Source organism: Hylobates moloch, unplaced genomic scaffold (genome assembly GCF_009828535.3).
Source record: "Hylobates moloch isolate HMO894 unplaced genomic scaffold, HMol_V3 SCAFFOLD_10, whole genome shotgun sequence".
Lineage (NCBI taxonomy): Eukaryota > Metazoa > Chordata > Mammalia > Primates > Hylobatidae > Hylobates > Hylobates moloch.
This window is the reverse complement of record NW_026652285.1, coordinates 93,917,359-93,938,214: the sequence shown is the minus strand read 5'-3', so window position 1 is coordinate 93,938,214 and position 20,856 is coordinate 93,917,359. Positions and strand designations below refer to the sequence as shown.

The window sequence follows — 20,856 nt, the reverse complement described above, 5'->3', positions numbered from 1 at the left end:
CTGGAGCAGTGGGGCATGCCCCTTGGCATGGGTTCCCCATGTTCAAATCTGGACTCTGCCATTTAAGGGTTCTATGACCTCCAGCAAGTATCTTAATCATCTTCAGTCCCGGTTTCCTCGCTTGTGAAATGAGAAATATCCATTTCTTAGGATGGCTGGAGGGTTAAGGCCATAGAGGTCCCCTGGCAGCCCCTCCTATAAGACCCACCAGGACTGCACGAGTTCTCCCACTGCCCAGAAGGTTCTTCCCTGAGAGCTCAGCTTACTCCTTTTGTCATGGGGGAGGCCTTTGCCACCACCCCCACCAGGTGAAACCCTTCATATCTGGGCTCTCACTGCCTTCAGGACACATGCCTTAATTGCAGTTACACAGTTACCTGTAGGACAATTGCACTTCAGCCTGTGTCCTCCACTAGGGGAGGAGCTGGGGCTGGTTTTGCTCACCATTGCATCCCTCAGCTTAGCACCATGCCTGGCACGTAACTGGCTCTAACTGAAGAGTATCCTCTCCTTTGAGACCAGGCTGTCAGAGAGCCTGTCCCATTGCTGGCTCCTGACTTCATCACTCAGTAACTCCTGAGTACAGCCTCTATAATATTTGAATCGGTGCCCCGCCCTAAAAGGGAGGCTTACAGCGCCAATAGCTGCCTGCCTGTCTCCCTGCTGCTCAGGACTCGGCCTTGCATGGCTCTGCAGATTTCACGTAGTAACACCTTCTCAGAGTTTCGGAAGCAAACCAAAGTCATTTGCCAACTATTTCCTCCCATTAATCTCACAATGCATTTGCTATTTTCCCTCCATAATGACTCATTTAGCAGCAAGAGAGCAATTAGGCAGACCACAGAATATTGATTTTCTAAGTGGGAGAAATGTCAGCACAAACATCACTTCATGTCTGTCTTGGGCCATCTCGCTGTATGATGAGGTGGACCCCGGGAAGACTGGGTTGGATGTGCTGGCAGGTTGTGGGATCTCAAACAAAAAAGCAAAAGCATGGTGTGTGAGAATGTGAGTATGTGTGTGTGATGACAGAATACGATCAAATTATCATATAACATGATCCCATGTAGACCTCAAAACCCTGGGAGGTAAGCCCCACGATCATGGTGCCCATTTAAAAATGAGGAGACAGAGGTTCAGAGATTAGGTGACTTGTCCCAGATCATGGAGGAAGTCGGGGCGTCGGATCTGGACCTGGGTACATGTGTCAGCAGAGCACGACTCTGTTCATCAGAGACCCCCCGTGTGGCTTGCTTTGGGACCAGAATGGAAGTGTCAGGTGTGGCAATGCAGTACCTTTCATGCTGTATGGTATAACCCAAGATTTTTGAGATATAAAACAGTTGGCCCAAGTCCTGAAGTCACAGCTCAGCCCCGGTGCAGCCTCTAAGCCCAGCTGCTGTGAACAAATTCACCCCAGGCTCCCCTGGCCATCCACTAGGCTTGTCCAGTAACTCTCAGAAAGGCCTGGAGAAAGATAAGCCAGCTGGACCCCCCTGCCCTGCTCCTTCACCCCTGCACCACCACTACTGGCCGAAGTCGAGTGCATACCCAGTTCCTGGGGCACCTCAAACATCCCCACCCTATAACAAGACGGCAGGAGAAGGAAAAGGGTGAAAGTCGGGAATGGTGTGATAAGCAGGCATCTGGCAGTTTTAGGCCCCTATCTACAAATGGCTCCAAAGTCAGGCCCCACAGTTTGGAAACCCTGAAGGAAGGCTTTTGCTCACTCCTGCCTCCACCCGCTAGACACTCCAAGCAAGCTGGGAAGGGGGCTGTCAGAGCAACAGGTCCTAAGGCCCCACCCCAGGCAACATACTGACATTTATCCAGGGAGCAAATGGTTTCTTGGTGGCCAAGAGGAAAGAGCTGAAGGCCCAGCTGGCAGACGTGGGTTTAAATATCAACTCTGTGTGCCCCTGGGTGAGACAATTACCCGCTCTGGGCCTCAGTTACCTTATGTCCCTGCCCTGCCACCTTCCTAGCTGGTATGAGGGCCATGTGGGGAATGACAGGATGCCACATAAATGCTGGCTGGGGAAGTTCTACAAAGGGGGAAGTTTCCAAGAGTTGGCACCGTCCTCCAAGGGCAGGGGCCGCTCCAGGTGGAAAGAGCTCCCCATTGCTGGAGATGTGCCAACACGCTGGAGTGCCGGTGTGGATGGGAAGCAGAGCATCCTGTATCCCCTCCCAGGGGCTCAGACACACGCTGGCACATTAAAGCCTCTAAGGAGCCATGCATCAAAGAAACTGACTGACTTGGTTCACTGGACGCCGCCCTGACCTGTTTGGACTGTGGAATTCCCTCATCCCAAGTACCCATTAACATCTGTAAGAATATGTTCAGTGGAACCCATTTAAGAAATACTCCTACAGAAGGTTTGGAGCAAGGCCTTTCAAGAGTACTCATGGCGTGGCAAGACTCTAGGACTTTCCCCAATGTCAACTACATGTCGGGGGCAGGCCCACCCCTTACTCTCCTTTCTAGCATGAAAGGGAGACAAGGCCATGCGTCAGAGGGAAAATTCACGTCAATGAAACACCATCAAAAGGGATTTAGAAGTCTCAAATAGGAATCACTCCCAGGCTACCTCCGACTTTAACAAGCCCAGAAACTGGGAGGGATTGAAGAAGGGCCCCAAGCAGAAATACCTCCCCCTCCCCTACTTGTCTGAAAACTGGCCCTCATTGCTCTTACCCGCTGCATAAGCATTGCTCCCTTTGGGCTGCCAGAAAAGAGGGCTAAGCCCCACAACAGCTGATCACACTTCAGAGAAAAAGGGTTAGTGGGACCACAGAAAGCAGGAAGACTAAGAATCCTAAACCATCTGTGTGCTAGAAAACCCCCGTGTGGATCCTGGAAGAAAGCACACACTACCCCTCACCTGCCCTTTATCATGCTATGGGAGCCATGTGGACACACCAGAGCCGGCCCCCAACCCAGTGCCCTCTCCTCTCTCTGGGGGCTCCATGCCAGGAAAGGCAGAGGAGTCCGGGAACCATCGGCTCCCCCGGAAGAGCTCTGGCAAACCTATCCATGGCAAACCCATCCATAATGGTGCAGACTTTGCTCCCAGCAAGGACAGAGCTTTATTAATTATTCAGGGAACGGTGCAATTATGCAAATCTGTGGGCAGCCTCTGCCCGACCACTGCCTTCTGCAGAGGGAGTCTAGAGGGGGATGGGGAGGCCCAGAGCCCAAGCTGCCAGGTACACGGAAGCCACCCAGCCTGCAAAAAAGGGAATAAACCCCTACACCCTAGGCCTAGGCTGGTCCCAGACAAACCACCTCCCCACAGAGGGCTCTCTGACCAGAGCCAGGCCCCATCCCACACACAGGAGAGCTGGTAGCTGCTTTGAGGAACGATATTGAGGACCTAGGATGACTTTTTCCAAATATATATGACCCACTACCTGTTGCTGAGCCAGCAATGCCATCATTCAAGGCTTATTCCTGCAGGTACTAACGGCAGGGAACACTTCCAGAGTTTCCTCCAAAACATGCTTCTGAGGAGACATAACACCTCAAAAGAATGTTTTACCAAATAATGTTCTGCAAAATACAACTGCTCCACAGATGTTAACAGCTGCTCCTGGGGTTGGGGGATAGGAAACCCTGGATTAAACAAAGCAAAACTGACTTCTTTATTGCAGGACCTCTCAGGGCCTTTCATCTCCTGGGTCACAAATGATTTCCCAAGAATGAGGAAGCAACATCTGAGGATGCAAAACGTATTTGAGCGCACAATCACCCCACTGGAGTAAAACATCAAGTCTCACCATCAAGAACCTATGGAACTGAGTGTTGAGAAACTCTGGACAGACTGCTCCCCAGTCCTGTTTGGACTATGGAATTCTCTCATCCCAAATGCCCATTAACATCTCTAAGAATGTGTTCCATGGAACCCAGTTCGGGAAACTGGTGTTCCATGGAACCCAGTTCAGGAAAACACTCCTATGGGTGCTCTGAACAATAAGCAGCGGAGGTACGAAAGACAACAAGGCCTTTCAAGTGCACCCCTGGCTTGTACAGACTCTAAGACTATGTTCTCTGCCAGCTCCATTTTTCCTTAATTCTGAAATTCTCTGGAGTAGGTTTTCACTATCCTCATAAACAACCATCAAATTCGTGGACTTTATGATCCTAGGGCAACTGAGCAAGACCACCTCAGGCAGGCTGGATGGGCTCCAGGCAGAATATCTGGCCCTGGCACTACCACTTCCCTATGTCACGTCCAGCCCACAGAAGGCGGTGACACCAGGGCAATGTGGCCTCAGCACAATAGGCAACTCCCTTGGTGAGTCTGCTGTAGTACTTCCCGGGGTGGCTGGGGGTTTCAGTGCCAGCTTCACCCATCTTCCCACAGATCCTGAGCAGAGGCTGGTGGCGGAGTCCCTGGACACCATCATCATCACCTTGTTTGCCTTCACCCTCCTGGTAGTGATGAAAGTCACCTCTATGTTCCAACCTTGGAGGAAGGGAAGTGCTATGGAAGGCCACTTAGCCTAGCCACTACCCCTTCTTCTACCTGCCCCACCTCACCCGGCATTATAAGTAAACAGATCTAAATGCAGCTACAGCTCATCAGCTCTGCCCAGATGAAAAGAGGTATGGGAGCCCAGAACCCTGGGGGAGCCACAGAAAAAGACGCTTGAGAATAAGTGATAAGTTGCAAATAGGAGGGGCAGTCACTGAGCCGAGCCTGCCCTCACATCCTGATGACTCCATCTGAAGGCCTGCCTCCACTGCCACCCCTACCACCTCAGGACCTGGGCACCCACAGCAGCCCCCAGCAGAGCCCCTGGTGCCCTTGGGACATACTTCCAAACCGCCTGGCAGCAGCCGCATTCTCTCACCTGGGAGACAGAAAAACATTCTAGAAAGACCTGGATGCAAATCCTGTCTATGCCACTCACCTGCTGTCCGACTCAGGGCAAGTGACTTTTACCTCTTGGAACCTCAAATTCCTCACCTGTAAGTTAGGGAGAGGGAGTACTGTGGGGTGGTTAAAAACACTGATGTGGGAGCCAGACAGCTTGGGTTTAATCCCAGCTCTGCCATTTCTGGCCATGCAACTCACGCTTCCTTGGCTGTGAACCAGGGACTGCAACAGTATATATCTCACGGGCTGCTGTGAGGGTGAAGTGAGTTCAACTCAGTGAAGTGCAGAGAGCAGGGCCTGGCGCATAGGATGTGCCCAGCCATGTCAGCTAATATACTAGAGAGGGCCCTGGCTGTGGATACAAAGAGATCCAGATTCTAAAGGCAACCTGAGGCTAATCCTGGCTATGTGATTTTACACTCTGAGGCCAGTTTCCTCACCTGTAAAATGGGGGAAGGATAAAATGAGGGTAGTCAAGAAAATCAGAGATGACGCATATACAATGCATAATACCTGCCACACAGGTGCTTCTTAAGTGACCAGGTGGTTTATCATGTGATTATTGACAGAACACGTAATGTGAAACAGAGCACATGAGCAGAGGCTATGTAGAACAGTGCTTGACGGGGGCCTTACATAATAAAGCCAACCGCCTGGGTTTGAAACCCAGCTCTGCCACTTATGAGCTGTAGGACTTCAACAAGCTGCCCAGTCTCTGTGACTCAATTTTCTTCTCTGTAAAATGGGGACAGTAATAGCACATATCCTTCAAAGGGCTATAGTAAGAATGAGCTGAGCAAATGCACGAGAAAGCACCAGGCACAGAGCCTGGCCCATCCTGAGTGGCCACTCAAGGGCAGTGGGTGGGGCTATCACAGCATCAGAAGCAGCTTGCCATGAACAGAGCAGGATGAAAGGCATCTTCTCCGTCCCACCCCGCTGCGATGGCTCCATTCTCTAACAGCTCCAGGGGCTTCATGACCTGAATGCAGTAAACCAAAGCCCAGGAAAGACTGGGCCAGCCCTGTGCCAGGAATCCTGGGCCCCGAGACACTAGTTTCTGTTTTTGTTTTTGCTTTACTGAAATAGAGAATCTGAAGCTCAGAGGGAAGCAGTTGGTGGAGTTGGGCCTTGGACCAGCTCTGGGAGACTGACTCAGGAACGCCTGCTATTAACCTCCATGGCAACTGGCGGTGTGGGGGACGGGGTTTTAGAGTAAGGCAGCCCTAGGTTCAGATTGCAGCTGCCCGCCTCACAGGCCCAGATCCCCCATCACCTCCCACAACCCTAGCAGGTGCCTGGCCTCCTTAGTTGGGAGTGCAGCCCACCCCACCTGGCCTAGTCTCTCCAAAGACAGTCTTTCTCTTCCCTGAGCCGAGACCTTCCAAGGGGTCTGGAAGACTTCCACTCCCAGGCAGGAGCCAAGGGTACATGATCCAGCCCTAAAATGCTGACTAGTCCTGTCCTATGGAACTTGACTTGGCAGACCTTGAATTGCATTACTGCCGCTCGCTCAATCTAAGTAAATGGGTACACGTCCCTGAACCTCAGTTTCCCCACCTGCAACCAGGAAGTCAGTGAGAAGAGCGGGCCTTGGTGGCACAGGTGGGCTGAGCACTGGACCTGGAGTTAGGAGACAAGTTCTAGCTCCCCTTGCCTCTGCCCCTTCACCTCTCTGAGCCTCACCCACCACAGCTGCAAAATGCAGATCAGTCATGAATGCCCTGACTGTTCCAAGCACCCTCAGGAGACCCAGGGCACTGGTGTGCAGGAGCTTTTCACAATGGTAACCTAGTGCAAGCACAGAAGGGGGCTACTGCTACTCCTCTGAGGAGGGAGAGGGTTTATTTCAAAAGGCATCACAGCCTTAATGAGAAAGGACATGACATGCTACTGGTGGGATCTTGACATCAACCAGGGAATGGACTTGCCTGGTTACTGGGTTTCCTCCAGTGTGTGACTTTGGGCCACTCACACATCGGGTTTCAGTTTCTACATCGGTGAAATGGGAAACAAAAAGCCCTCTTGCTATGAGAAATCAGTAAGAGTACAGCACAGGAAGTGCTTAGGCAAGTCACCAGCACACAGCTGGGGCACAATGCCTGCCCCTCTGCAAAAGAAGCAAACTTTGGGGAAGCAAGACCACCCCACCCAGAGGGTCTAATTCAGAAGGTCTGGGGTGGAGTCCAAGAATCTGCATTTTATCAGGTGTCCTAGGCAATTCTTCCTCATACAGGTCCTCCTCTGCCCTGGGTTTCTAGTACAAGAGTAGGGATTTAGTCATAGCCACTTAGTTTCCTGACGAAATGTAGGGAAGTTGGAAAGAGGGAAAGAAAGCACAAACGGGAGTAAGAAGCAGAGGGGGTGGGGCTGGGAACAATCTATTAATCAATCTCCTCCCAAGCCAGAAACAGTAATTGTTGAGGCTCACACATCCTTCACCTGCTAACAATCTGTAGCTGCAATACAACGTTCTGATTATGAATGTCAAAAAGGCAGAGGATGAAATTAACTTCCCCTTAGTCAGTGGGCACAGGGAGACACTACGCTAATTCACTGCCCTTGGTATGAAAACTCCCCATGACAACGTCGCATCAAATTAGGGCCCACGCTACCCTGGTGCCATCTCTATCTCTCCCCAGTGCAGTCTTTTACAATCAGGCCCAGCCTGAAAACAAGGGCCTTGCTTGTTCCGGAAAGGTCAGGGCGACAGGCAGGAGGTGATGGTTACCCGGGACAGTAGGGAGGAGGGCTGCTCTGGTCCCCTGTGGGGGCTGCCTACTGAAAAGTGGAGGTGGGATATCATTGTGCCAAGGAGTAACTCACTCGGCAGAGCATCTGATGCAGTAATGTACCACTAGCCCCACCTGAGAGATGGGAAAACTGAGGGGAGCAGCAGAAGGGTGGAGGTGGAAAAACCTACTCAGGCTGCCTTTTGCGGCACCTCTAAAAAGTACAGTCTGAGGCTGCCCACCAGTCCATCCCTCTTAAAAAATTTAAGCACATTCAGTTATTCACAGGCCAACTCTAAATGCCTCTGGCACAGGGCACAAAGTGCTCTGTTAGTGCCTCCAAGCAGCCCACTGCCAAGGCACTGTCATCAGCTGAGGTCTACAAGGGGATGACCCTAGGGGTCTGCAGAATGCAGGGCTCCTAAGCCAACACAGGGAGGGGAGGAAGGGAGGTCTTATTCCTTGGCCTGCCCTCAAGATGGGGCCTGACCTCCAGCCTTGGGGTCACTTCTTAGCCCTTCCCCAATTCTCAGGCAGGGTGCCAGGAACCTTTGTGGGTGGGGATGGACCCTGTTTCCCTCTCCCTCCCATAGGTTTTCACCCCATCGTCCCTGTGGCCCAGAGGGGATATCTGCTGCATGCTGGTGGCTTCCACAAGGACGTGCATGTGTGCATGCCCAGGTGGCAGGTGCCATGGCCTGTATACACAAGGGAGGACAGCCACATGCTCACAGAGGACAGAGATGCCCTTTATCTCAGGAGGGGATGGTAACCCAGGCACGCCCCAGCTGGGAGGGGAAACTTCCCTATCATTTCCATCACTATAATCTCCTGCGAGTTTCCAGGCAGCCCTTTGAGGTAGGTGGGCGGGTATAATCACTCCTCTTGATGGATGAGTGGAAGGAGGGGCAGAAAGGAACCACGGCTTGCCCATAGTCACACAGAGGCAGGGCCTGACCAAGAGCCCAAGGAAGGGGTGTGCAAGCAAGCTCTCACGTCACACATGGGCCACAGGTGACTCCACCGTGAGCTCAGAGAGAAGCGGAGGGGAGGGAGTTGGGCCCTTGGTGGAGATTTGACTGTGGGAAGCTGCCTCAGGCTCCCAGGCTCTGACTGGGGGGCGGCTTCCCTGCAGCAGTAGCCCACAGGCCCCTGGAGGGGTGGGAAAGCAGAGTGGCCAGTGACTGTCCCTCCCATAGCCCAGGCCTTGGGCATGTCAGCCGGCTGCTCTGAGGTTGGTGCAGCCCCACCTCAGCCCGGGCTTGCTATCCATACCTTCTCACCCCATCCCCAGGCAGATGCTGCCCTGGACACACCTCGCAGATGGATGCACTGATGGCCAAGAGACTAGAACCACCAGAGGTTCTTCATGCAAGGGGAGCATTCACTCACCTACAGCCAATCACCACAAGGGAGCGGGCTGGCAGCTCAGAGCAGAGAGAAGCTAAGCGCACCCTGCCACCCTGGAAGGAGTCACCAAGCCGGCTGGGGGAGCTGGATGCTTTTCCCTCTTGCCTTTTTGGTCTTTTATGATCTCCTCCAGTTTTGTTCTATGGCCTTCTAAAATAGCCATTAATTAGAGCCTGGTAATTAACTTACTGGTTCAAGTAATATTTTGCAAAGGAATTCCATTAAAGAGTAGATTTGCATATTCTAATATGGGGCCTGGAAATAGGCAGGGCTACCTGGAGGAGAATGGAAGCAGTCCCATGGCACCCCTCAGGCCTGGCACCTGGGCCTGGGCTCTGCCTGGTAACTGAAGGTGAGAGGGGAGGCAAAGAGTTGCTCTCTGGGAAGTTCTCCCCAAGAAGGTGGGGAGCTTATTCACACACCGGCCAGCTCAGTATCCATGCACCCAGACAGAAAGTGCACACATGCACACAGGTATGCACGTGAGTGCTCAGAGAACACACTATACTCATGGGCACAACAGGGTATACGCACACAGACATGTACAAACAACTGATAGATGTATACCCAAGAAGAAAACACACGATAATAACAATAGTAGCCAACACTTATACTGAACACATAGATTGAATCATATGCAATTGCCTGTATTTGGCCTCCCAAAACAGCAACTTTATACAGTCTCACCCCATATGATGTACCAGGCACTGTTCCAAATACTTCACCTGTATTAACTCAATTAAATACACAGACATGTACAAGGACATTAACATATAATGTACACACACCTTCATGAGGACAGGTGCACACTTGCAACACATACAAAAAACGTACACAGACATACATATGCTTGTGCAAAGAAAGGCTTCTTCAGCCTTTGAAACCCCGGCCTTGCTGATCCCATTCTCACTAGCTAATTTCCACCGTTCCTAAAAATATTGCCCAGCTCGGATCTTGGGAAGGTACACGAGGGAGCTGCAGATCTAAAAGGAGGGTAGTAAAAATGAGAAAGCAAAAAATAAATTGATTCTTCTATACGTCTGGGTCGTATTCTGTGGCTTTCCCCTTCCTCTCTAGAGATGACACTCAGAATCATGTGCTCCTGTGCCAGTCAGCCCTGCCCCCAAAGGTGCCCATGAGGCTCAAGTACAATGCTGCAGTCGAGAGGGGATCTGGTTCCAATGCCTGGCTTCTGCATAGGCCCCACCTCCATGCCTTTGACTGTGTGCCTCAGTTTTCCCAGCCATAGAGCAGCCCTTTCACTGCTTACCTACCCTACAGTGCAGAAGACCTCTTAAAGTGCTGTGTAAATACAGGGCCTCCTTATGAATGATGGGATTAGGAATTAAACCTGATTTCCTTATGGAGAGGAGAAGATGGGAGGAGAGGAGGAAAGAAGAAGGGAGGAGGAGGAGCAAGGGAGAGCCAGGTGAGCCTTCCTTACAGGTAATTAATAAATTCCTTGTCATATCTCTTGGAAGGCAGAGGCTCATTTAATGTGTAGGATCCACCTACATGGGACCTCTCGGAGCTGAGGAAGACCAAACAGGGCAACCAAGAATCCTGCAAGAGGCTTGTCAGAACACTCAGGCAAAGGACAGGAATAGACAAGTCTCAAAATAAGCACTGCCACTGGCCATGAAACTCAGGAAAGCACTATTCGATCACCAACAAGCAAATGAATGCAAATAACAACAACAAAAATGCCCTTTTCCTGCCTATCCAAATGACAAAGACTGTTTTAATGATGACATCCAATGTTTTGAAGGGTGTGAGGAAACAGGTGAGCACAGTCAAAAATCACTGGGGAGGGGTATGAATTATTACAGGTTTTCAGTGGGCGACATTTTTCTAAGAAAAACCTCAAACTATTCATATTTTTTGACCTAGTAATTCTGTTTCTAAGACTTCATCCTTTGGGAAAAATCAGAAATGTAGGCAAAGATAAATATTCAAGGATTTAAATCCCAGTGTCATTTTTAATAAAGAAAACCTAGACATAACCTAAATGCCTAAATGATTAAAAACAAGTATGACCCAAACAGAAGATGGAACAATGAACTTTTAAAACTGATTATTAAAACACACAAGAGCTTTGCTTTCCCAGGTGTAAGCACGAATCCGTAGGAAAATGTCCTGTGCTCTAGGTAATAATGGCTGTTTCTTATGTTTAAGGCAATAATGATCCATCTTACAGCTCGAATCACTTTACCAGGCACAGCAACATCTATTATCTCTTGAACCTCAGGATGAGGCCACATGATTGCTTATTATTCCCACACTGTGGATGAGAAAACTGAGGCTTACCAAGACGAGGTGACTTAACCCTACCAATATTAATTGAAAACCTATGACATATTAATCTAACCTCTTTCACACATTACTTAATTAAATTTTAGAAACATTTAAGAAATGTGCAAGACCTAGTGTTAAATGCTAAGGAAACAGCACTGAACCAGACAATTTCTATGAAAAGTGTGCTAAATGTATTAATGCTAATGTCTTCAACAACATGATTATCATGATGCCCATTCTGCAGATGAGCAAACTGAGGCTCTGAAAGCTTACGTGACTTGCCCCAGGAATGCCTGGCTTCAAATCCAAAGATCACATACATCCCATTACTCCTGGCAATTGTCTAAACTGCACTATCATCTTGACATCACCACACTAGACAGACTAGTCCCCCAAAAAAGGACCAGGCCCTCCCTGTCTATAGCAGGGGAGGGAACAAGGGCAAGAAACACCAGACTTGGGTGCCCAGCCCTGCCTGTACCTACTGTCAGCAACCAAAGCAGGAAAATAGACCCTAACTTCCATTTCCCCTGTTCCTCATCAACCTTCCTCACTCTCCCTCCTCCAGGGACTGTCTCACCAGAAGGGGCAGAACTGATTCCTGCCTACCCAGGTCCAGGTGAGGGACCCTGGAAGCTGCTATCCCCAACATCCAAGTACTGTATCTCCCTCCCTAGTCCCATATCACTTGGAATTCCACCATTAGTAACTTTCAGGTGTGGGAATGCCAGCCAGCACACACATACTCTGGAAGGGGGAATCGATCCCTAACTCCACACATAGCAGCCTTGCCTACCTGCACCACAGCTGCCTGCGTTTATGAGCTAAGCTCTGCACCAGGATGACTGGGAAGAGCTTGATGGGGGTACAGACGCTTTAGAGTAACTACTGTGGTAAGTTTAGACAGGTAGCATGCCAAAGGAAGCATATTCCCAGCAGGTGTGGAGGGCTAGAGTCACCCAGAAACAGCATCAGGAGAGAGAAGGAATGAGGAGAGCATAATATTGCCAACTGACCCTCCTAGCTCCTCAGTAACATAAATAAATAAATGAATGACTTGGAAATTATCCTCTGGGCTAACAGAACCACATCCTCTATATCACTTTTACCAACATTAAAACAGCTCTGTAAATGAAGCGGCAGCATTTCCAGTCTGCAAAATGAAAATGCTTTTGCCAGCACACCTTTCACCTGGAAAGCGCTCCAAGCAGCATGTATTTCTGTTATCCAGGAGAGATGATCACCTGTCCTTGGTGCTTATTGCCAAAGCCTCTGAAGAAGAAATGAGTGTCTGAGGGACCCAGAGACTGTGGAGACCAGCTGGCAACCTCCCCTGAGGCCATTTCAGAAGAATAAGTCCGAAGGCTCAAGCCTGTCCTACAGACCCCAGCCCCCAGCCCCCAGAGCCCAGCTGTGCCAACCAAGCCCTGCCTGGCCTGACCCCAGCCTCACAACCAGATAGCAACCCTCAATCCCAACCAGCCAGGTTCGGCATCCCCACCCCTGAAACCGACTCCTTTTCCAGGGAGCCAAAAAAATCCCAGCACAGAACCAACTGGTTTCCAACCTCCAGATGAGAGAATTCCAGCGCAAAAAAACCACCTCCCCAACACAGCAGCTTGCTGAGCACACAGACAGCATTCAACAAAGCCTCTTCAGCAGCCATATAAACCAGATAGATTCATCCAAAGTCAGAACTCAAGTGGCCGCCCCAGAGTGTCCTGTGCTGCTCATCTACATGGGAAGGCCATGGGGACCAGGGCTCCCGCTCGACACCCTAGAAGTCCCCACCATCCTTCCCACTCGTGTCCCACCCACTCACTGAGGCTAGCGTCTTGGCACTTACCCTCTCCCCAGCCAGAGGCATGGCAGCCAGTGGGGGTCCCATGGAGCCAGGACACAACCTTTCCGTGCTGCTAAACCAAGCCAAAGGCAGCACATCCTGCCCTCCCAGCCTTCAACAGCACAACCACACCACATCAGAGCAGGGAGAGGCACCGCTTCACTCATCCAGGTTTGGCCATGAGCTAGGGGGCGGGCGGGGTCACCATAGTTGTTTTTACTCACTGAACTCCAAATAGGATGACTCCAAGGACAGCCCCAGAGAAATTTCTGCCCATCCATCCCAGCAGCAGCCGACGAATCTATTCCTAAGCAAAGCAGCAAATCAGGAGACCCCAGTCCTGGGAAAGCCTATTTCAGCTCCAAGGCTGGGTAGAGGGATTTCAAACTCAGTCTTTCTGCCTGTCCATGGGAAATCTAGGCTCCCTTCCTGTGCCAGAGAAGCCACCAAGCCAGATTTTGTTTATAGAAAATTAATAAGACAATTCCACACCGCTGCCAGTGACATTCTGCTCCAACCGCTACCGTTTCCTACCGTTTCCAGAAACAGGCTTGTAGTTTCATTCCCAACCCCCACTCTGCGCCCCTTCAGCATGTGGCAAGGCTGACCTGAGGCCAAGCGGGGCAGGACCCGCACGAGGTCGTCTTGGCCATGCCCCGACCTCTGGCTAGGGTGGCCAGCCAGCACTTGCCAGCTTCTAGGTACAGGCTTCCCGCTTTAAGGAGGTAAACATGACATGCATGCCGCCTGCTCCCGGGAGAGCAGACACACTCAGAGGCCGGATTGCCTGTTGTCTCTCCTGCTCCCCGGACAACCACCACATGCACACAAAACGGGGTACGTACACAAGCCCCCGCATGCGGGTGCAGAGGGTCCTGGCCCCCGCCAAGGAAAGCGCGGAGAAGGGCATGTTCCTGGGGAAGACAGCCGAAGGCAGGGGCCGGGCGGAGGGAGGAAGGCAGCAAACCGGGTGGCCTGCCGCCCAGACAATAACAAAGATGGGAAGCGAGATTTTCAAAGACGCAGTGCCTGCACCCAGCGCTGAGCTCTGGCCTGGCTGCATCTTCCTGCCAGGGCACGCCTGCTCCCCTGGGGCACCAGGGCCATCAGAGAAAGGCTGAGGGTCCCGCCTCAGGCTGGGCTTGGCAGCTGGGGCAGGAAACCAGCTGCAGGCAGTGGTGAGGATGCACTGGAGAGCGCGGCTCTGGACTGATGGAAATTAAAGGTCTAGCCATTCTACTGGGAGGTGGGAGTGTTACTCTCCAGGAAGATGCTAGGGGTCAGTTAAACAGTCACTCAACCTTGGGCAGGAGTTGGGCTATAACTTGTACTCCTCTGCCCGCTAGAACCAAGGGGGAGGGGAGAGACGTTTTCATGCTACCTACGCCTCCCCTACAGGGAGTGCCCACACGGACACAGCCCTACGAAGGCAGATGCCAGTGGTCTGTGACGTTCGGGCTCAGTGCTGAAAAGGCTCCTCGGTGCCTGCCCGTACTTTCACCTCCACAGGCTGGGCAGGGACATGTTCTAACTGGCACTGGAATCCATCGCCATGCCTGTGCCTAAGTGGAAAGGTGCCTGTGGCTGGCACCACTCGAGGAGGACCTGGGCCCTGAGAGGCTGTGTCCGCCCAGTGCCCCCTGGAGGACAGGATGGCTTGCCCTTGCGAGCTGAAGCCTGCTCCCTTGCCAGCGTCTCCCGGCAGGTTGAACCACCTCCTCCTCCCTCTCCCCTCCTGCCCCACCAGCCACCTCCCCGCGGAATTTCCACACCTGCTCCCAGCTGGCCCAGGAGAAGGAAACAGAAAGCAGGAGACACCCCTGAAAGTGGAGAGGTGAGGGAGGGAGAGAAGCAGCTGCCTAGGCTGGAGAGGAGACGGCCCTGGCTCCCCAGCCTCAGGCTGTGCCCCCAGCTCAGGGCCTGGGCACTGCCCGCTCTGCTAGCGCCAGCCCCCAGCGGAGCACGCGCCCTACTTAGAGCAGATGTGCCCCCTAAGTGGCCCAGCCCCCTGCTCCTCCCCTCCAGATGTTCACCCTTCCCGTCACCACGGGCAGCGCCTGGTCTCGGCCAAACCCGGCCGAAAATGCCTTTTGTATCTGATACCCAGGGGCTCCCGAGGCAGGGGGATGGGTCCTGGGGGCGGAGGCGCCACTTCCGTCCCCGGTTCGGGCACCGCACGGCCCGGGAAACAATGACCTCGGACAGGCGAGGCAGGACTTCCCTGCGAGGGCACTTCGCGCCCGGCCTCGCCCGGGGCCGCCGCGGGCACCCTCTGCTCTCCTCTCCTCTACTCACCTAACACCGGAGGGAGGCGCAGGGTCCTCCCCTCGGGCCCCCTAGTCCAGCCGAGGTGGCCCCATAAGTTCCCGGCGGGCGGCGTGGGGTCCCCCCACCGCCGTGTGGCTCGCCCCGGGCCGGGTTCGCGCTTTGTCCCCGCGCCCTCAGGGGCGCAGCCCGGGGCGTCGGCGCGGGGGACCGGGCGGCGGCAGCGGGCTCACCTCTCATTGTCCGCGGCGGCGGCGGCGGCGCTCCGGAACCCCGGCAGGATGTGGCGGAAGCTGTGGTTGCGGTCCAGCTTGGGCTGGCTCTTGGTGCGCTTGATGGAGCCCTTGAGGCGGCGGCTGAGGAAGCCCTGCGCACGGGGCGACAAGATGGGGAAGGGGAGGCGGGGTTAGCGCGGCGGCGGCGGGCCGGGACCCGCGCGGGACCCGCACCCTTGCTGGGCGGCCGCGCGGCCGAGGGCGGGCCGGGCTCGGGCTCGGCCCCAGCAGCTCGCGGCCCGCGCCGCCCGCCCGCCGACCGAGCGCCGACGGCCCGGCCCGCGCAGCGCGGCCCAGCCCACCCCGCCCGCCACGTCGCCCCCGCCCCCTAAGCCGCTGTTGCCTTGGCGACGGCGAGCCGAGCCGCGCCGACCGCGGCCGAGGCTGCCCGAGCCCCCCTGGCGCCGGGGCGAGGGGGCGGGGCTGCGGAGGGGCGGAGACCCCCGGGGACCTCCATGGCCGGCCGCCCAGCTCACCTACCCGCCGCCTCCGAGCTTGTCCTCCCCGGCGCGAGGTCACACCACCCGCCCCCAGCCACCTGGAGGAATCCACGCCCCCCACCCCGTCGGGGATTGACAAAGCGCCTTCCTCCGCTGCGAGGTCGCTGCTCTCAGCTCCGGTGGTGCCGATGAGAGCGGGCGCGTGGTCGGCTGAGGCGCCGGCTGGCCTGCGCCTAGCAGTGCCCTGGTCACCTAGACCCCGATTCCGGGCGACTTTCCTTCCCAGAGCGGCAGTAGCTTGATGTCAGGGTGGGGCCGCTCCCCGGAACCGTTGTATGTACCCCAGCAAGGACAACCACCTTGGGGGACGGGATCCCTAGTGCCCAGCTCAGGGAGGTGCCCGAGGGGCTGAAGGGTTTGCTGAGTATCCCCATTAAAAGCTTCAAGATTTGGGGAACCTTATTCAGGCCATTTATCCACCTACCAGGTTGCACTGACTGAAAACAGAGCTTAATCCTCCACCTCCCCCATCCCAAGAGCTCCTGGTCTAATGGAAGAGACAGAGGAGACAGGCGTTCAATACACACAAGTCGAACCAATCTTCCCTTTACAGGTGACGGGATAGATGTGGGGGCCCCAGGGGACACAGCCTGGGTCCTGCCGGGCTTGGAAACTACAGGCAGCTTGAGGCAGAGAAAAACTGGAGGAGGGGGAGTCCTCTAAAGAGGGGGGGTTCTGGGGGCTCACCCACCCCAGTCTCAATTCCAGGTGGCAAGTGAGATATTAATTTAATTTCAGGTTAATGTACATAATCCAAATACCACATTCCATCCATCACAAAATAAATGGTCAGTTTGGCAGCCCTCTCTGTGTCCAAGAGGAGCAGTGGATGTTTGCCACAGGCCCTGGGCTGTATCTGTCCATCTTCAACATGACAAGGTCAAACATGGGCTGTACAAGTCATCTCATGTCACCCGCACAGACAGAAAATGACAGAAAAACATTCACTGCAAATGAAGAAGCTTGCTCAGACAGGTAAAGTGACTCACCCAAGGACACCCAGCTTCCCGGCCTGGCTAATTTGAGAGCTTTCAAGATTTCCCTTTTCCTATCTTTCTCCCTCTGCCTTTTCCTCCTTCCTCAGCCTTTCATATCCACAGGACACCTACCCCTGTGGCCACCTGTTGGGATTCTGCGTGTCCTTCAAGGCCCAGCTGAAATGCTACCTCACCAGAAGGCCATCTCAGGCAGTGGAGTCCAAATGCCTCTCACCTCTGCAGCCTGGAATTATCCATCAGGGTATTCTAATCAGCTGCCACAAATATCTCTTAGGTATTAGGGGCTGCAGGAGGGACCCTTCTCCAGAGGCATGACCCATAGACAAGGCAATGCTTAATGCAGAGGGACCGCAAATGGTGGCAGGTCAGGGGACCACTAGGCTCTCCAGGACACATGGCATGGAGGCAGAGGCCTGCACCTCTGCGTGAGCTCTGAGCTCTCCCAACCTCTGCCTCTTGCCAGGTATAGAGGAGGGGGCTGCACCTGGCTAATTTGGATGGGTTCTCTTCTCCCAGGGTTGTGGTCAAGCAAGTTATCCTAGTGGGCTTGTACCTTTTCTTGGTTTTTATTTTCTACACTGATGAAAATTTCACAATTTTTGCAATCTTGAGGTACGAAGAACATAGAACCATGTTTCACAATTTATGTAGCTCATTCTGGAGCAATATTGATGGCTTTATCCTATTTCTGAGTTTAAAAAAAAAGTTTTCTCCCGTCTAGGAGGTTTGATGCACATGTGCCACTTCCTCTTCCCCACTCCACCCCCTGTGACTTTACTTAATGTTCCTCTGACAAGCAGCCTCCTCCTTAAAGCCTACTCAGAATGGTACCTCCCCCACCCAAACTGACAATGACCTTGGGGACTCCTAATACCCTGTCATATTCACTCTTTCACCTTAATGAGAGCCATTATGTGCTAGACACAGTGGCCAAGATAGCCATGAACATTATGGAGTGAGCAGTGTATGCATATTCAAGAGGTCAGGGGGCTCAGATCATGAGAAAAGAGATTCTTCCAGGGAACAGAGAGTGTTCCCGTGGACCCACCCACCGATCATATCACACATCCACCTAGAGACCTGTGTCCCCCAGATAACTCAGCTCAGGACCCTGCATATGACAGACTTAACAAATACTCATCATCTTGGAAAGCCACTGCCAGAAGGGGACTCAGATGCAAAGGCTGCATTACAGGGTGACTGGGGACCAGAGTAGGGAAGGGCCTTCCCCAAGGTCACAAGCAAGGTTAATCAAGGACCGTGGACTCCAGTCCTCTGCTCTGCCCAGCCAGACAGCTTGTTGCTCTCCTTCATGGGGGTGGAGGGCCAAGGGCGTCCTCTCCCTCTTCGCCGGATGAAGGGAGGCAAACCTTTTCTGCTGTCCCTTCAGAGGCAGCTCCTGGGACTTGATTTCTGGAGGCAGCTACAGGCCCGAACTAGGGAAGAGGGGCTAACTGGTCTTCAAGTCAGAAACTCTTATTCTAGACCCAAGACAACCTTTAATTGAGGGGCAGTGGGCAAATCATTCAGTCAAACAGGGTTCTTGATACCCACTTTCCGGACCGCATGTGGAGCCCACTGACAGCCCAGTGGCTAAGAACCAAGTCAAACCCAGCTCCACAGACCCCTCACTGCAAGAGAAGACAGTTAAGGCCCCTTGCCTCTCTGTGAAATGGGTGGGGGGCTGCAGTGAGGATTAAATTGGCAGATAAAAGCAGATAAAGCTGCCAGGCACGGTGGCTTATGCCTGTAATCCCAGCACTTTGGGAGGCTGAGGCGGGTGGGTCACCTGAGGTCAGGAGTTCAAGACCAGCCTGGCCAAGATGGCAAAACCCCGTCTCTACTAAAAATACAAAAATTAGCCAGGCGTGGTGGCACGAACCTATAATCCCAGCTACTTAGGAGGCTGAGGCAAGAGAATCGCATGAACCCGGGAGGCGGCGGTTGCAGTGAGCCAAGATTGCGCCACTGCACTTCAGCCTGGGCAACAAAACGAGATTCCATCTCAAAAAACAAAACAAAACAAAACAAAAAACTGATAAAGCTTTAGGCTCAGAGTGTAGCAGACAGTAAGTGCTCAACAAAAGCCACGTGGAATTCCCATATACATGTACAGGACTGTTAAAAACACTCCGTTTGTAGTGACGTGTCGGGCCTAGCTCATCTGCAAGGATTATAGGTGGTCCCCATAACCACTCCCTTGCCTACGGACAGACTCTGACCCCCTAGCCACACCCCCTAAGGCCTGGCTGTATCCCACTTCTGCAGATGGCGCTGGACCACAGAAGCCCACCCTTGCTGACCATTCCCACTGGGCAGCTTTAGCCCCCTCACATCGCTTGGCCTCAAGTCTTCATTCAGACAAGCTGTGGGCCGATTGCTGGACCGCTCTGAGCCTCAGTGTCCCTATGTGTAAAATAAACTGATGATAATACCTACTTTATGGGACCCTGGGAAGGATGAAATGAGGTACAATGTCGCCAGAAAGATAGTAACTATTAAGCAATTACACACAGTAGTAGGTTTATTGCAACCCATACTGATGTTGGCTGAGCACCACCACCTCTTTTTGCCCCAATGGATAAATGGCCACCAAGGGTGGAAGTCAGTCTGGGCTCTCCGAGGAGGCTGTGGGCCGCCCGGCAGGGGGACAGGGACATGAATGAACAGGCTTGCAAAATGATTCTGGAGCCACAGAATGTCATCCAGTTTGGTAGTTTTGAACTCTTTTAAACAAGCACTTTTTTTTTTCCTAAAGCAACCTCACAGAGACTCCCGATGTCCAAAGTGCACGGGGCAGGCAGGGCTGCTCAGGTGGAGGCCTCAGCTTTCATTCACTGGAGCAAGGACTGATGTCTAAAGCTCAGCAAGCAGCCTACACAGTCTGCGGGGACCCGCGGCTCCCTCCCCAGATGGGGCACTCTGTCTCTATTAAAGCAGCCCATGTCCCCATCTACTTGTCAGGCAGCTGTGCCACAGCGCTGAGGTCAACCAAGGCCCCAGGGCTTTTGCACAAGGCTGCTGCCTGGTGCCACCTCCCCAGCTCATTCCCTGACGGCTAGGCGTGGATAGCTGTGTAGCCCCCGCCCCTCTCTGTGGATGGCCCACTGCCCATCTGGACACCCTTCCTATGCCAGCTGATCCCCTAGGCCCTAGGCTTCCATCATATCACTGACCAAAGCACAGGGCAGTTTGAGTGGGGGTCAGAGGCCTGGGGGGTCTTTGGCTGGAAGGATGCGAGTTCTTAAGCAGCTCTACTACCCCAGTTCCTGCCACTACACCACCATCCTGAAATCTGGCCCACAACCCTGCTCCTTCTCCAGAAGGTCCTGAACGACTTTCTCAAAGGCCTTTCAGAATTCAAGACACGTGATTTCTTCATTCACTCATTTCAATGAATTCCACGTGATGATGATGATATATTACCAGCAATCAAGCTTCTGTTCTGACGAATCACCCCCACCCTAGGAGAGGATGCCTAGGAGCGCCCAATGCCCATTATCAGGAATCCTTGGGAGGATAAGAGCTTCAGAATTCAGGATGTTTTGGATTTCCAGGTGGGGGAATGCAGGCTCAGAGAAGTTAAGTCACCTGCTGAAAGTGGCAGAGCTGGGACTGTAACCAAGAGAGTTCTGGCCCCTGGGATGGGCAGCGT

The 20,856-nt window shown here is 53.2% G+C and overlaps 1 protein-coding gene across 11 annotated transcripts in view; it reads right to left on the bottom strand.

Annotated features, from left to right (window-relative positions):
• Positions 1–20,856, bottom strand: part of DAB2IP (DAB2 interacting protein) — a 217,058-nt gene that overhangs the window by 69,553 nt on the left and 126,649 nt on the right. For 10 of the 11 annotated variants that reach the window (XM_058446092.1, XM_058446091.1, XM_032165031.2 and 7 more), the window contains one exon: positions 15,662–15,795. In XM_058446092.1, the coding sequence (XP_058302075.1) occupies positions 15,662–15,795 (134 nt within the window). Of the gene's footprint in view, positions 1–13,387; positions 13,407–15,661; positions 15,796–20,856 lie in introns of those variants that run through there. The other variant, XM_032165036.2, reaches the window with a different exon arrangement.